Source organism: Cricetulus griseus, chromosome 4, assembly GCF_003668045.3.
Source record: "Cricetulus griseus strain 17A/GY chromosome 4, alternate assembly CriGri-PICRH-1.0, whole genome shotgun sequence".
In the NCBI taxonomy this organism is placed as follows: Eukaryota; Metazoa; Chordata; class Mammalia; order Rodentia; family Cricetidae; genus Cricetulus; species Cricetulus griseus.
In genome coordinates, this window is record NC_048597.1 from 55,326,606 (window position 1) to 55,342,539 (window position 15,934).

Consider the following 15,934-nt stretch of genomic DNA (forward strand, 5'->3'; position numbering starts at 1 on the left):
AGCTTTTACTTGCTGAGCCATCTCACTGGCCCCTAGGTTCATTATTGAACATGCAAAGTTTCTGCTATTGTTTGAATCTTTGTCCCCTTCAACATTCATGTTGAAATTTAATTTCTATTATAACAATATTAAGAGGTGGAACACTTAAAAGGTGACTTGGTCTCAGGGCTCCATCGCCCTAGGTGTGATTTTTTGTCTTTATGAAAGAACAAATTTGGTTCTTTTACCTTCTGCCTTCAAGTGACACAGTGAAACTCAGGGCTGTAAACCAATGAATTTCTGTTCATTATAAACTAATCAGACATTATGTTTAACAGCAAAAACAGACTAAGAGAGTCTTTTTTAGGAAATAAAACCTGAAGAAATTCAAAGTTTTAAAAATAAACTGTTCATAGAAAAGGTGCTGAAGCATTTTATATATGAAGAAGAAAACACTCTCTAGCAAGTCAAGATATGTATGGGAACGGACAGGGTGATGATTACATATGTAAAAGTGATAAAGTTGGTGTTTAGGTTCCCAGAGATGATCACACTGCCCAAACTATGCGTGTTGGGAAGTGTTGGCATCTACTACAGTTATTTTTGGTATCAATCCCAATTATAACTGAAGATTTGTATGGATGGTGTCCAACCTAAGGAGCATCTGGCTAGGACTCCTCATTAGACACGCCTTATTTGGACATAGAGGTTGCCTTCATGGAGGTAGCTATTGTTTGCTTGCCCCGTTCTTCAGAGCATGTAGGAAGATGTCCTTCCAGCAAATGCAGTGTGGCCGGTGAGTACATCAGTGGTACTCAGAAATGGCTTCCTCCTCTCTCTCCCACAACTTGCCACCATCGTCAGTGCCCATCCCTGTAACCTCCACGTGTGTTAGATGGAGAACTGGAGAACTGCCTGGTGCTCCACATTACACACCGAGAAACATTTTCCTCTGTTGCCCTTATTGTTTGTGGTATCATATTTCAGACTTATTAAATGCTCAAGTGAATCACTTTAAATTTATCCTAATAACCTAACTCCCATTTTCAGGGAAGACATATTTCTAGTGTTAAATGGAGCTGAGACATATCACTTACAAGAACTCTTCTCCAACTATTCATTGTAGAGATGGGAACAGCCTACTGAGAAGGGGAACATCCATTTTAGAGTCTTACTGCTGTGCAGTGGAGTTTTCCATTTGAAAGGAGAGCATGGGGCCCAATAGGTGCCCTGATGGGTCCTGAGATAGGAGTCTTTCCTGTAGGTAGAATGAGCTTCCCTCTGGACAACGGTGTGCATGCACTGGAGATGTGTTTCAGAGCCACGACAACAAAGGCAGCTGCCAGTGAACGGCTCTAGTGTCACAATTAGATTAGGTCAACAGAGTGAGTGTAAGACAAAGTAATGAGAGAGACAATGGATGGAAAGTTTATACTGCAGTTTGGAGGATGTAATTCACAAAAAGTGTGCGGAGGTTTACAGGTTAGAGACTTGGCTTGCCATTCTAGAAATAAGAGACTCTCAACTCTCTATGCCTCACATTTCTCTCTTTAAAGATGAAATTAATAGTGCCCCTCTATGCTTGATCCCAAACTTGGAGATTTTGTTAATAAGGCCTCAACACAAGGCCAGCATAGTGTAGGTACCTGGGTTAACCAATGCTGGCTGTTCAGAACATACTATTTGGTTTCTGATGGTGAGATTTTCCACAGATACTTTCATCATCAATTTCTAATTTAATTATATTATAGTCAGAAAAAAAAGAGTAATTTACATACTTTGAACTTGCCATTATGATACAAAATAAGCTTTGTCTTGGTGAATCCTCTGAGCCCTCAAAAAGAATGTATATTATGCTGTAGTTGAGTAGATTTTCCATAGAAATCAAGTAGGTCAAGCTGGCTGAAGGTATTCAAATGTGCTTCCCTGGTTCTTATTCACCTAGAGAGGGAATTGAAATCTCTGGCTGTAATTGTGGATTTCTTTCTCTTTTTTCTCTCTCTCTCTGTATAATTATTAGTGTTTGTTTAATGTACTTTGAACTTTTGTTTTTATCCACATAAGTAACTTAGCATTATTCAGTGCACTTGGTAAGCTGGTCTTTTGATCATTATGAAATTACCTTCTTTTTCATGGGGAAATCACTTCCTGCCGAGGCTACTGGATCTGGTGTTTATATAACAACTTTCTTTCGGCTATGGTTATCATCCTATTTTTAAATCCATTTTACTTTAACCTACTTACATATTTAAAGAACACTGTGCATGGCATACAGTTTGGACTTGATTGTTTTATCCAAGATGACAGTTCTGTTTTGGGCTATGGTGTTTTGACAATTGGTACTGAATGTGGGCTTAAATCTCTTGGTTTTTTCCCCGTTTGTCTATGTCTTTTACTGGTGATGATGTTGCCTCTTTCTCCTGTTTTGCCTTTTGCTTGAGTGAATTGAATATTTTTGATGATGGATTTTATCTCCTCTGTTAGCTTACTAACTTTTTGAATAGTTGGTTTAGGGTAGACAGTATTTTCACTTATCACTGTTATTTGCAAGTGATACCATTTTTATATAGTATGCTTCCATTTTACCTTCTAAAACATTGTGCTAAAAAATGTCATATCTTTTACATATACTTATGCTACAAATCCCACACTAGATTATTAATTGTTTTTGCTTAAATGGTCAATTATAAGCAAAAGATATTTAGGTGGTAGGAAAAAGACATATTTATCAGTGTAGTTAGCATTACCAGTGCACTTTATTTTTGTGTATAAATCCAGTTTTCCATATAACACTATATTTCTTTCTTCAAAAGTATTTCATTTATTTTATGTATTTATTGTGTATATGTATGATGTGTGGGTGTATTGTGGGTGTGTGTGTGCACACACACATTCATATGTGGATACGGATACATGTAGGCTGAAGTGTATATGTGGAGGTCAGAAGACATTCCAGATGTTGATCCTCACCCTTCCACCTATGTTAGACGATCTCTTCACTGTTTGGGGCTGAGTGGTGGGAACAGGTACTGGCTAGCCCGGGGTGAGTCCTGGTCCATTATCTAGTCCCTTTTGGTGGTCTCTTTTCTAGCCTCACTCTGGTAGCTTCTCATGCATGTGTAGATCTTCTGTAATTCTGTTCCAGAAAGGGTAAGGAAGCTGATCCTCAAGCTTCTAGAGATGCTCCTGTTTCCTCCTTTGATCTCCCCCTAGGTACGCTGGGATTGTAGATGGGTATCCTGTAGATACCCATCTACAATCCCAGCGTAGGGGGCTGGGGGGGCTGCTGCATCTGGCTTTTACATGGGTAAAATCTGAACTCAGGTTAAGCCCTTTACCCATTGAGCTATCTCTTCACCCCAGAAGGGCCTTGTTTTAATATTTTGGTCATATAAGTCTGCTAACAAAGAATTATTTTAGATTTATACATCAAAAAAAAGTACTTAACTTTTGTGAGAAATACTTGACTGGATATAGAAGTACTTCACAAGTTTTTATCTTTGAGTGCCTTTTTGCTTGCATGGTTACAATAAAAAGTGTTATCATCCTTATCTTTGTCCTGTGCATATAGCATGCCTTCCTCCCTCTGATTACTTTTAAGACTTTATTTTCTCTTTTTATTTATTTGATCTGGTTTTTATGTGTATTATTTTGTGAATTTCTTGTGTTTGGGGGTTTGTTGAGTTTCTTAGATCTGTGAATTTATAACTTTTGCCAAATTTGAAAACTTTTGTTACATTATTTATTCAAACATCTTTTCTGCTTCCTTCTCTATCTTCTACGGATTTCAATTACATGCTAGTAGCCTATTTAAAGTTGTACCATACCTCACAGATGCTTCAGTTTAAAAAAAAATATTCTCTCTCTCTCTCTCTCTCTCTCTCTCTCTCTCTCTCTCTCTCTGCATTTCAGTTTGAATGGATGCTGTGTATGACAATGGGAGGGTGTATTTGGAGATACACAAGTGGAGGCCAAAAGTCAATATTGTGTCTTCACACTGAATCTGGAGCTTCTGATTGGCTAAACTGATTAGCCAATGAGCCCTAGAAATCTATCTGACTCTGCTGCCCAGAACTGGGATTTTTAGATGCACATTGCCACACCCAAATTTTTACCTGGGTCTTAGGGGGCTCAGATTCTCATGCTTGCACTGAGCCCATCCCCGCAGCTCCTCAACAGTTTCTACTGTTATCAGTAGAAAGTTCAGTAAGCTTGTCTTCTGCTGTTGTCTAACCTGCTGCTAACGTGATCCAGTGCATTTGTTATCACTAAGGATAAAGTGTTAACATATTCTATTTCTTGTCTTCTATATTTTGAATATGTAAAATGCACATATAGTGAACTATTTTTAGATTATTGTCTACTATTTTAACATATATACATATATAAATTTTGTGTTTTGGTTAATTTATTTTTCTCTTCACATAGATTGTTTTCCACTTTTTTGTATGCCTGCAGACTTTTTCTTTCTTTCTTTTTTATCTTAGACATTGTGAAATTTTCCTTGGCCATTGCTGAGTATTTTTAGTTTTATAAATCTTTTAAGTTCTTCTGGATACTGTCAAAGTGACTTGGGAAAAATTCGATCCTTGTAAACCCTAAAATTTGGTAGGCAAGACCAAAGCAGTGTGTAGTTTGCCTGTTCAAAGCAAGACCCTACTGAGTACTCTACCAATATCCCATGTATTTGCAGGGTTTGGGGCTGAGTGGTGGGAACAGATACCAGCTACCCTGTGTGGTCCCTTTTGGTGGTCTCTCTTCTAGCCTCATTCAGGTCTTCACATGCATAGGTGAATTTTGTGTAATTCTGTCCCAGAAAGGGGAAGGAAGTAACAAAAGTCTTATTGTTGGCTATAAAGCTCTATCCCAGTGTAATTATGGTCTGGGACATGATCTTGATTGTTGCAGTTCATAATCAAGTTTATTGACAAGTCTGCTCTCCCAGTGCCCTTGTTTCTATAGCTTCTTTCAGCTCAATGCTTGCACTCCTTTGCTTCTTTTCCTTCAAATTATGTTGGTTCCAGCCATGAAGCTTTGAAAATAATCATTAGGTGGCAGGGGAGGGGTCCCTTACTGGTCCTCTATCCAGCCTGCTTCCCAGGATGCACTAGCACTTTTGAATAAAAAGAGCTCCTTTAGACCTCATCTCTTCTCCTCTCAGGACATAAAGCCAAAGGACTAATTCCATATTGCCAAGGAAACTGATTCTTTAATTACAGACAGGTTTTCATTCACCGTCTATTCCACCCCTTGCTTTTTAAAAGCCATATCCCCTGCCCTTCTGTTCTAGCCCTAGAAATCTGAAACAATGTCTGTGTTGCTGAAATTCCTGTAGTTCTAAATAAATTACCCTAGAACGTTTCATTGCTTCCCTAGGGAGCAAACAAAAAAGTAATGAGGCAAGACTGTAGTATCAAGCTGAAGCTAGATGAGAGAGATAAGTTATTGGGAGTATTTTACCTGGTTGATACAGAGAGGAGTAGGAACAACAAAAGAGCCTCTAACCATCTGTATGACCCAAATCTATGACTCAGAGGCTCTGGCTACCACATATGAAAGAACCAGTGGCTGAGAGATCAAAATGCCAGCTCTGAATGCATTTTTGGCATGTCAGGTGGGAAACATAGGCAAGGGCTCAAGGCCAAGGCATGCTTAGAAGACTGGGAAACTAATACATGCCAAGAGTTATGTCAGAGTGAGGTCAAGTCTGGCCTGGGGCGGTACCCATTGTTGACTTGGTGAGAAGGTTAGCTCAAGTCTCTTGTCAATACTTGTTCCAATTTCAGGTCAGTGTATGTCTTTGGTAATATTTTAATTTATATCGGCTAAATAGATTCTTATTTCAAGAATGAACCACATGGTAGGATCAGCTAGGTGGGAAGGAATAACTAAACGTGAGTTTTAGCATATAAAGTCTTATATCAGATAATTTATGGGGATCAGAGTTGAATATTAGGATTAGTGGGGATTGATGGATTATTAATTCATTAATTTAGTCACTAATATTTATGGAACACCTTCTTGGTGATGAATACTAAGGAAAAAGCATGGGAGATATCATCTCACCCTAAGCAGAAGAGAATATGCAGGTACCATGGGAGTGAGGAGCAGTATAGATCACTTTCCAGCATAGATCACTTTCAGGAGCCCAGAAGAGGGCTCCTAAGTCTGCCTTCAAAAAAAAAACAGTAAGTATAAGGGAGGAGTTCTCAGAGGAAGTGATGCTCAGGCAGGGTATTAAGAGGAGAGTGAGAGTTGGTCATGGAGAAAAATAGAGGAAGTGCATCTCAAACGGAAGAAATAGACACCACAGAGCATCAGCAAATCATTGCCAAGGGTTTGGAGAGGCAAGCAGTTTATTTCAAGATGATTTATAGGAGGATGATGTGATACAGAAGTCACATGAAGAAAGCCCATGCCATGCTTAAGTGCCAAGACCAATCACTTTAAAACAGACAGGAGATCTGCTAGATCTGGGTTTGAGTAACTCTTTCAGGTAATAATCAGGGACAAGGTTGGACATAGACAAAGCAGCTTTTAGGACACACACCATTGCCTTTCTACCTGTCTGAATCATTCCTTCTCTATAAAACCTGTCACCCAGCTCTTCTCTGCCCTGCTCAGCCTGATTTCCTGCCTCTCTCCAATTTTAGTTAGGTTGACTCAGTTATCTGGGCATACCACACTCACACACCTCTATTACTATCCACTCCATAAACAGTAGATAAATACTCACTGTGTACCAGACACAGTGCCTGGCCTAGGAGTACCAAAGATGAGTAAGATATAGAACTCTCCTTTACAGGATTCGTATGACATTTGGCATGGACACACATGGTTCTTTTGCTGTGTGATAATGGTTGTGGTACAGAATATACATACAGAGCCCTGAGCACAAAGAAAGTGTCTTGTTTTTGAACCCTCCTCCTCCTCTTTTGACAAATCATATCTATTCACAGATGTCTGCTGCTGCTGTGGGCAAGGCAGGGCAGGCCAATGCTGGTTCTCCTATTTTGAAGCTGTGTTTAACCAGCAATTCTCTGTGTTTTCCTCACATGAAAAAAAAATGGATCAATTCATAGGTTGTCGTGAGAATTAAAGGAGAACTGTGCATACGCTTTTGGGATAGTTCTTGGCAAGGTGAAAATACTTGCTCATTATAGCTATTGTTATTCTTACTTGTTATTCATTTTCTTCTTAGCACCTGTATCTTGTCAAGAAACTTCAGCCCCTAATTATCTGTTGTGCTGCTTGCCTCATTTATGAGCTGTTTCTCTCAATGATGGTTTTACTCTCCATTGAGACAAAGTAGATGTCACATGCTTCTGTCCTCCTGGGATGCTTATGATGCTACTAGTGTCAGGTGACCACTTTCTGTGCTTAGCAAATAAGGATGTGCTGCTCATCCTTCATGAAACAGACACTTCTGTTTTGCTTTTTCCCCTCTTATTGGTTTTAAGTCAAACTTATAAATGCATTTATTTTGGGTAGGCAGTGGTGGTGCTCACCTTGCATCCCACCACTAAGGAGGCAGAGTAAGGAGGATCTCTGAATTCAAGGCCAGCCTGGTCTACAAAGTGAGATCCTGGATCGCCAGGGCTACACAGAGAAACCCTGTCTCAAACAAACAAGCAAACAAAACACATTTATTTTGTGAACGTCACAACAAGGCATTATTTATTGTATAAAATGTAGGGCTCTAACCTTTAGTTTCTTTGTGCTTCTGAGGTTCTCTAGGGTTCAAGGCAGGAATTTGAAGAATCCTTGAAGAAAAAAAAAATCTTCCTCAAGAAATATGGGTTTATTAACTGAATACTGTATCCAATCCCATCAGAAACTTTTTTCTTTTAAAACTTGGCCTCCACCTCAGAGGCCTCCCTACCTCTCCTCACCTCTGCATTTCTCCAGTGACTCTGAGTGGCTTCTTTCATTTGCTTTCTAAAATTAACATCCTTTAAGTTTGTGAAGAGAAAAGCCCCTTTCTTTACACTGGCCTCGTCTGTTTGTTTTTATTGTTGTTGCTTTTCCATGAGTTGCCTGGTTGGCAATTGCTTGTTGAGCAGCATTTCTTTGGAATCCCTTGAGACCTCTCTGGGAATTCCTGATCATCAGCTTGATGCTCTCAGTAATCAGGAATCTGGGTCAGTCGCTTCTGAGGGTCATCCTTGGTGTTAGTTTCTAGGCCACAACTCATCCTGCAACACTCAAGTCCCCAGGAAAGTCAAACCCAATTCCATACAGTTATTGCTGTAGCCTCTTTCGGCTCTCTATTCACCTTGTATTTGCTGATGGCTTCTGCTTCTAGATCCACACAGCCAGCAGTCCGCACCAGTTCCTGGCCATAGGGCAGTGTGCTGACCTGAGAGATGTGGGTAAACACATGTGTGCCGGAATCACAGGCCAGATGTCAGAATGTGTCGGATTAAGAGTAGCCTGATAGGCATTGGTGGCACGCGTCTTTAATCCCAGCAGTTGGGAGGCAGAGGCAGGTGGATCTCTGTGAGTTGGAGACCAACCTGGTCTACAGAGTGAGTACCAGGACAGCCTTCAAAACAGTACAGAGAAACCCTATCTCAAAAAAAAAAAAAAAAAAACAAAAATGCATTTCTTTGCCGGCGTTGGTGGCACACACCTTTAATCCCAGCACTCGGGAGGCAGAGGCAGGCGGATCTCTGTGAGTTCGAGGCCAGCCTGGTCTCCAGAGCGAGTGCCAGGACAGCCTCCAAAGCTACAGAGAGAAACTCTGTCTCGAAAAAAAAAAAAAAATAAAGAGTAGCCTGATGAGGAAAAATTGTGTTCATGACACATAATGTAATAACTACTTTAAAAAGCGCTGACTGCCATCATGATGAGCAATAATTGCAAGTGGATTGTCTTTTGAAATGTTCGTGAGAATACCACCCTGTGTACAGACAGGGTCGGAGGCATGAGCACACACATGTATGCATGGGACACAGTAGCTCATGAGAAACAAATCCACCAGATTCCCTTGCTAAACGAACAGCAGGCATCCAGCCTGGTAGATCTCCTCCTATTCTATGGAATAGAAGCCTCCAAGCACTGGGGCATAGGAGCTAATCTCTATCTCCTCCCACTCCTTGTGACCTGCTTCCCTTCCCTCCAACAAGCTAGTTCTTTTCCAAAAGATAAACCCCAGAGTGATGAGGAGCTGGGGGCGGGGGCAAAGCAAGCCTCCTAGTTGGTGTTTTGATGGTTCTCACATAAAAGCACAGAGAATCCTTGTGGACATGCTACTTCCGACTCTGACAGGAGCAGCCTGAGATGTGAGGACAATGAAGGGGCTCTGTGAGGGTGGGGAATTGGAAGCAGAAGGGGTATGGAGGTTCTCACAGGCCTCCCTTCTTGTCTCTAGAGATGCTACACCTCTGAGACATCCCAGAAGCAGGCGAGGCTCCTAACCAGTGCGCGCTGTGCGTAGCAGCCCACTGCTTGCCTGCTAGGAGGCGAGGTGCCAGCTCCGCGCACTCAGAGTGGTGCCAGATCAGGGAGCTGTCGGCTCAGCGCCTCCGCCCTCTGTGCCCACTCTTCTGGGAGTCCCAGGGTGGGCTGTGAGAAGGCGCGAAGCTTGTTCCCTGGCTGCAAGTTGACTTTGCCTCACTGTTGTTGCTGGCAGAATACATACACCAATGCAGACAAGCTCCTAGAAGCAGCGGAGCAGCTGGCTCAGACTGGGGAATGTGATCCGGAGGAGATCTACAAGGCAGCCCGACACCTGGAGGTGCGCATCCAAGACTTTGTTCGCAGGGTGGAGCAGCGGAAGCTTCTCCTGGACATGTCAGTCTCCTTCCACACACACACCAAAGAGGTAAGGGGTGAGAGGCTGTGATACCCGGGGTTGGTTAGTTGGGCTTCCTAGGAAAGTGGACTGAGGTCTACCTGGCGCCCTAAGGGACTATGGAATAGAAGCCTCCAAGCACTTTGGGTCTGACAACCTGCCTTTAGGTCACTACCAAATGCAGCAAATTCCCTCCCATCCTCTTTAGAGAAGGAAGAGTGATGAAGGTAGATGGTTTTAGGGACTCAAACTGGAACATTCTGTCTGCAGCTCAAGGAACTTCAAAATCTCTGGTATAGAAATAGAAGGTGAACAAGAATTCCCTACCACATAGCCCATTCCTCTTGGTTGCGTCTTCCTGTCAGTAATCAGTCACCGGACTTTGATCAGGCATCTTTGCTGCTAGCAAGGAACATTTAGACTTTGCAAGTGTATTGTAATATAAATGTCATCACATTTATTGGGGGAGTGGAATACCGTAAGTGCCATTGTGTTAGTGTGGAGGTCAGGGGGCAACCTGCCCTAGTTGGCACTTTCCTTCCAGCACGTGGGTCCTGGGGCTTGAACTCAGGTCATCAGGCTAGAAAGCAAGCACTTGCACTCACTGAGCCATCTCACTAGCTCTATTTTACTAATTGTTTAACACATTGAGTCTTCTCCATAGGGTCTGTGGCTCAGGGTCAGGGAGGTGGGTATGAAAATTGATGTTTACTTTGCCTGGAAGAGAGATGATGAGCAGTAAGGGAAGTGAAACTGAGCTGCCCTTCACATGATCTGGGTAAATCCAAGACAGAATCATTCACCACTTCGAGAAGGGGGCAGGGGTCCTGCTGCAAAGTACTTGGCAGGGCAGAGGTCCCCTAGAAGGAGGTGATGGCAGACCTGTGGTTGCTTTTCATTTCCGATTAACAAGGGGCACTCTGTGATTAAGTAAGTGGATGGGAAGGAGGTCCACTTAGCATCTCGTGTGGTAACATCCTTGGCAGGGGAACTCACTTGGTGTATGAATGTTTATGTTCCCCTAGGAATTCATTTTAATAGGGTATTAATTAAGGTTTGATTGCTGCTCAGGAAAAAAAAAGTAACCCTACTTAATTAAGTTGATTTTTGGTTTGGGGAGTGCATTAAGAAGGCTGGCTGACACAAATCCACGGGCTTTTCTGATAGTTTGTCAGAAGCACTGTGTATCGGTGGTGTCTATCAGAGAAAAATGCACAAAGACAATGTTTCCTAAACTGAGATTCCCTGGGCAGATGAAGACCTGGTGATCTCGCTGATGGTGGCTCTGCTTCATCTCCGTGGGGCCCACAGCCACTTTCAGATGAGTGTCTGTAAAGCAAGGGGATTAACTCTCATCCAGGGCTTCCTGCCTGGCTGTCAGCTTGCTTATAGCTCACTTGACTCTCAGTGACAATCTCAGAAATCAAAGGCATGTGGATTCCCTTGTTATTAAGGGCCTGTGGGTAAGGCAATGGAGTACGAATGAACAGGAGTCACACTCCTCCAGAGTAGGCTTGTGGCCTGTTTGGAGGTGATAGACAAAGTCAGTTTCTATGGCAGCACCACTCCCCATCAGGCACCCTGGCATCTAGGAACACTATTTAGCTGTATCTCCTGCCTTCTGTCAGAGGAATTAAAAGACTGGGACTCTGTTCCAGATAGTCTCTTAAGAAACCACATAAGCTTGTGCAGGTTTCTTATGTTCCCGGCCCTAGGTTCCCTTCTTTATGAAATAATTTAAACAGACTTGGTGCTCTAAGTATGTTGTTATTCTAACATAAACCCAGATTTCCCTTTTGTTTTGTTTCATTTTTCTCTTCCCCACTAGATGTTGATAATAATAATAATAAGTAAGCCTGAAGTAGCATAAGTGATTTCCCTCATCTAAGGTTTGGCTCATTGTAATTACAAACATTATACATGTGTATTGGGCTCTGGTGTTGTTAAATTAAATACCTGCTACTTGCCAAATACATCACCTTGTATAATCTTCATGGCAATCTTATATATTTTATTAGCCATAATTTCAAATGAGGAATGTTAGTAAAGGAACTTGTCTAGGGTTATAAGTATCTCAATAGTACAGCTAAGGTTTCCAGAACATTCTGAAAGCCTGTTCAACATCCCTGATACCAGAATCTGAAATGATAGCATGAGTGATTTGACATCTTCAGAGCCTTTTAGATTTCAGATTTGTGAATTAATGTGCAAGCCTGTACATGCTTGCACTTTTAACTGCTGTCTGTAGCTGGCCTCTGCCTCTCCTCTGTTTTTCTTTCTATTTGCTCCCTCCCCTTCTCCTCCTCCTCCTCCCCCTCCACCTCCTCCTCTTTCTTCTCCTCCTCTTCTACCTCTTTCTTCTTTACAGGGACATGATGAAGAGGTAGATCATGGCTCAGAAATAAAAACTTGCTAAGGTTCTTTGAACAGGAACCTAGTGGTCTTACCAAAACAAAGACATGGGAGAGAGAGAGAGACACCCATACTTCCACATATTTTCATTCACTCCAGTTCCTTGATTTCATCTCTCTGGACAATAAAAATGAAGGGGATAGGGTGAGGAACATGACTCTTCAGCAGGAGCTTTCCTGGGGGCCTTACTAGCAAGTAGAGTGCATTGTGGGTGGATAGGTGGGAGCAAGCTTCAGTATTCTGATGGAGGAGCTCCTGGAGTTTGATTCTCTGTGTTGTTTAATACCTCTCAAGACTGACCACCTCACAAACCTTGAAAGTAAGCCCCTTCCTTGGCACTGGAGCCATTCACTCTTGACTCCTCCTTGACTCCTAGACAAATATCTGGCTTTTTGTTTAGAGTATGATTAACAGTCAGGTCTACAAATTTCTCAAAGGATCCTGGCTTGCTACAGATGTCCCCTCCATCCCCGCCTTCAGTGAATCATAGTAAATGAAGGAAAACCTATTCAGCTTTGCTCTGGGGCTTTGAATAGCACTGATGCTATTACAGGTCCCCTCTGCTTTATTATGGCCAGCTCCTTCCTTTTGTACTTCCCCTTTTATTCCTTTCTTCTACCAATCACTTGTTAAAGGTTTGCCCTAGAGCTGACATATAATAGAATGTTATCATGGGATATAATTTTCATGGAATGGAAGCTCCATTTATGGGAGATTTCTATGTGAGAACTGAATACCCATCTTTATAAATGATTTAATCTAGACTCTGCAGACTAAAGTTCATGATTTTACCTTTGCTTCCCACATCAAAAGGTTTACTCTAATTGGGATCAGAGAGGGAATAGAAGATATGAGCAAGGTAACATTCAATCTCATTTCTTCCTCAGATTAAAGAGGCTTTTTAAAATCCTATTGGTCTTACTGTGTGAATTATTTTCAACCATAGGAGTCTGATAGCTAAAATCATCTCATCACTTCATTACAATGTTTTTCAATCTTGAATAATTGAGACTATGCATATGTTTCACACTGAACGATTCACTAAACAAGCCATAGTACATCTAATAGAGTAAAGTCTTACATGGCCATTTGAGAATCCACATGGCTACAGATTATGACATGACCATCCAGCATGACCACAGTTTTGATCACTTACAGAATAAAGGCTATCAAGAAATATATCAAGAAGTTTAGGATGTTGTGCTCCATTTTTAAAAACTATACTTATGGGATGGAAAAATGTCTCAGCAGTTAAGAGTGTTTGTTGCTCTTTCTGACACCCTGGGTTTGTTTCTCAGCACCCATATTGGGTGGCTTCATCTCGAAAAGATCTGACAACTTTTTCTAGCCTCCATGGGTACCTGCATGCACATCCACACACATGGAAACATGGGCACAAATATAAGTCATAAAATAGATCTTTAATATATATTTCTCTTTTCAATATGCAACCATAAACAATCCTATTAGCAAGCACTTTGAATCTGTGTGATACCCCTCAAAATCACAACTTTTGTCTTATTAATTTTGTTTTGTTAATTTAATAATTATTTTTGAGAATTTCATGAGTCGTGCATCCATATCAAACCACATGTTTTTAATAGCCACTTAAAGAGAAGAACTACTTGATAAAGAGAGCTAACAGGAATATGCCTGGGCCCTTTTTGTACATCCAAAGATCAGCACAGATTGTGCAAACCTTTTGAGTGTCTCCTTTTTCCTAGGTCATGTGTCCTGCAGGTCTAGAGAGCTTGGGTAGGGATAAATGTCCCAGCCCACATCCTGAGACAAGGCCTTGTAGTCCAGGTCATCTGTCTTCAGAGACTGTCCAGACAGAATTCTCTGTCCTTGTTGTGTTTCCATGGGAATGTTATCAACCCTGGACATTCAAAATATCATTTTGGGGATTTTTTGTAATAATAATTGAGTGTTAAGTTAGAGACTATGACCAGAGTACCATATCAGCTCTTAACTAGTTTGTGTCTTTCCTTGTGAAATCAGTGTAGACCCTTTATTTCTCATAGAAATGCACATGTCACAAGCACATATGCACACATTTGTTCACCCTCCTTCCCCAGAGTCCAACTAAATCTGCTCAGTCTTCAAACAGGACAATGGTCTCAAGAGAAAAACAATTTCATCTTCCATTTCAGCCACAAAACTGGCATGGTATGTATTTTAAAAAACGAAAGCTAGTGTCAGAAATAAAGCAGAATAAAACAGCCCCTTCAAGTGATTAGGGAGGGCATTTGCCTGTGGATGTGATGCTCCTTTCAGCATCCCTAAAGGTCACCACATAAAGCAGAACAGCCAATCAGCAGGAAAAAGTGAGAAAGTAAGATAACTTCCTTACCAAACCACTCATCCATAAACCTGATAGCTACCACCCACCTGCACCCCTACCCAACACCACCCTCCCCAACCCCTCACCCCCACCCCATATTTCTTCCTTGGCTATTCCCTCCCATCCAGCTTTCCTTGGTTGCCCTTTTCTTAGGCTGCCCTGATACACACGAATGACAGCAGCTGTGGCCAACCCTTCCCAGCTTCATCGGTTACATTAAGGCTAACCTATGTCCATCACTGAAGGGCTCTCTTGACTACTCTATCCTACCAATGTTCTAGAGATTCTCAAATTAGTCCCATTCATTTAGTTTAGAACCATGTGTGTTCTAAGAAAAAGAATGGACAGAGCAGGGGCCATGTATTCAGGTGGGGAGCAAGCACCATGGTACAGCTCCATTAGATCCAGAGGAAAGGGTCTAGAAATGGCTGAAACATCCATTTCACTAGGTGAATGAGCACTTAGTGATTAAGTTTTCAGTAATTCATATAATCCTTCACTGTTTCCGGTGCTCATTTATTCCAAACACTAGATTTAGACTCTTTAAAGTTGTCTGACAGCTAATTGTCATCTTGGCCCATTTTACCATCTTGAATACAATGTGGAAACGTCTTATACTCTCACTGAAATTTAGAAAAGCTGCACTTTAGTATTCAACTTTCCAAGTAATCTAGCAATGTTAAAAAGAACAAAAGAGTTTAATGTGACATAGACTACACTTTGTCTACACTTATTGGGTGGCATCTTTTTGAATATTTGCAATACGATCAATTTCTATACCATATCATGATCAATTTCCAGCAAGCAGTCTCTCGCTGCCTGGAAGAAGTATACAGAGCCACTCACCTTTTCCTTTCTAAAAGATAAAAATATTTGTCTACCCTAGTCTCCTGCTCATGCTGGTCTCTCAAAGATGAGGAATCTATTTGCTCAAAAGGTTTCACTGAACTATTTGGTTTTTCCATCCTTAGGCAGCGTCAACATTCATGAAGTGAACTTTGTAAAGATGGGTAATGAATATCAGTGTAGAAACACACACTGGCCTATATAGATATACTGTTGATGACTCCTGCTCTAGGATGTGGCTCCTCTCCAGCTTTTGTTGCCCTTGCCCCAGGGCTGCCCTCTCTCTTCAGTCCTGAATAGAGTATCTGCTCTCTCCCACACAGCTGTGGACATGGATGGAAGACCTACAGAAGGAGATGCTGGAGGATGTCTGTGCAGACTCTGTGGATGCGGTCCAGGAACTGATCAAGCAGTTCCAGCAGCAGCAGACTGCCACCCTGGATGCTACCCTCAATGTCATCAAGGAAGGCGAAGACCTAATACAGCAGCTCAGGTCAGCGTCTCCCTCCCTGGGGGAGCCCACCGAGGCCAGGTCAGCATGGGCAGTGATTTCCAGT

The 15,934-nt window shown here is 41.8% G+C and overlaps 1 protein-coding gene across 4 annotated transcripts in view; it reads left to right on the forward strand.

Annotated features, from left to right (window-relative positions):
• Nucleotides 1-15,934, forward strand: part of LOC100757073 (kalirin) — a 528,077-nt gene that overhangs the window by 239,723 nt on the left and 272,420 nt on the right. For all 4 annotated transcript variants that reach the window (XM_035444595.1, XM_035444596.1, XM_035444597.1 and 1 more), the window contains exons 11-12: nucleotides 9,614-9,805; nucleotides 15,701-15,909. In XM_035444595.1, coding sequence (XP_035300486.1) covers nucleotides 9,614-9,805; nucleotides 15,701-15,909 — 401 coding nt within the window. The remainder of the gene's footprint in view (nucleotides 1-9,613; nucleotides 9,806-15,700; nucleotides 15,910-15,934) is intronic.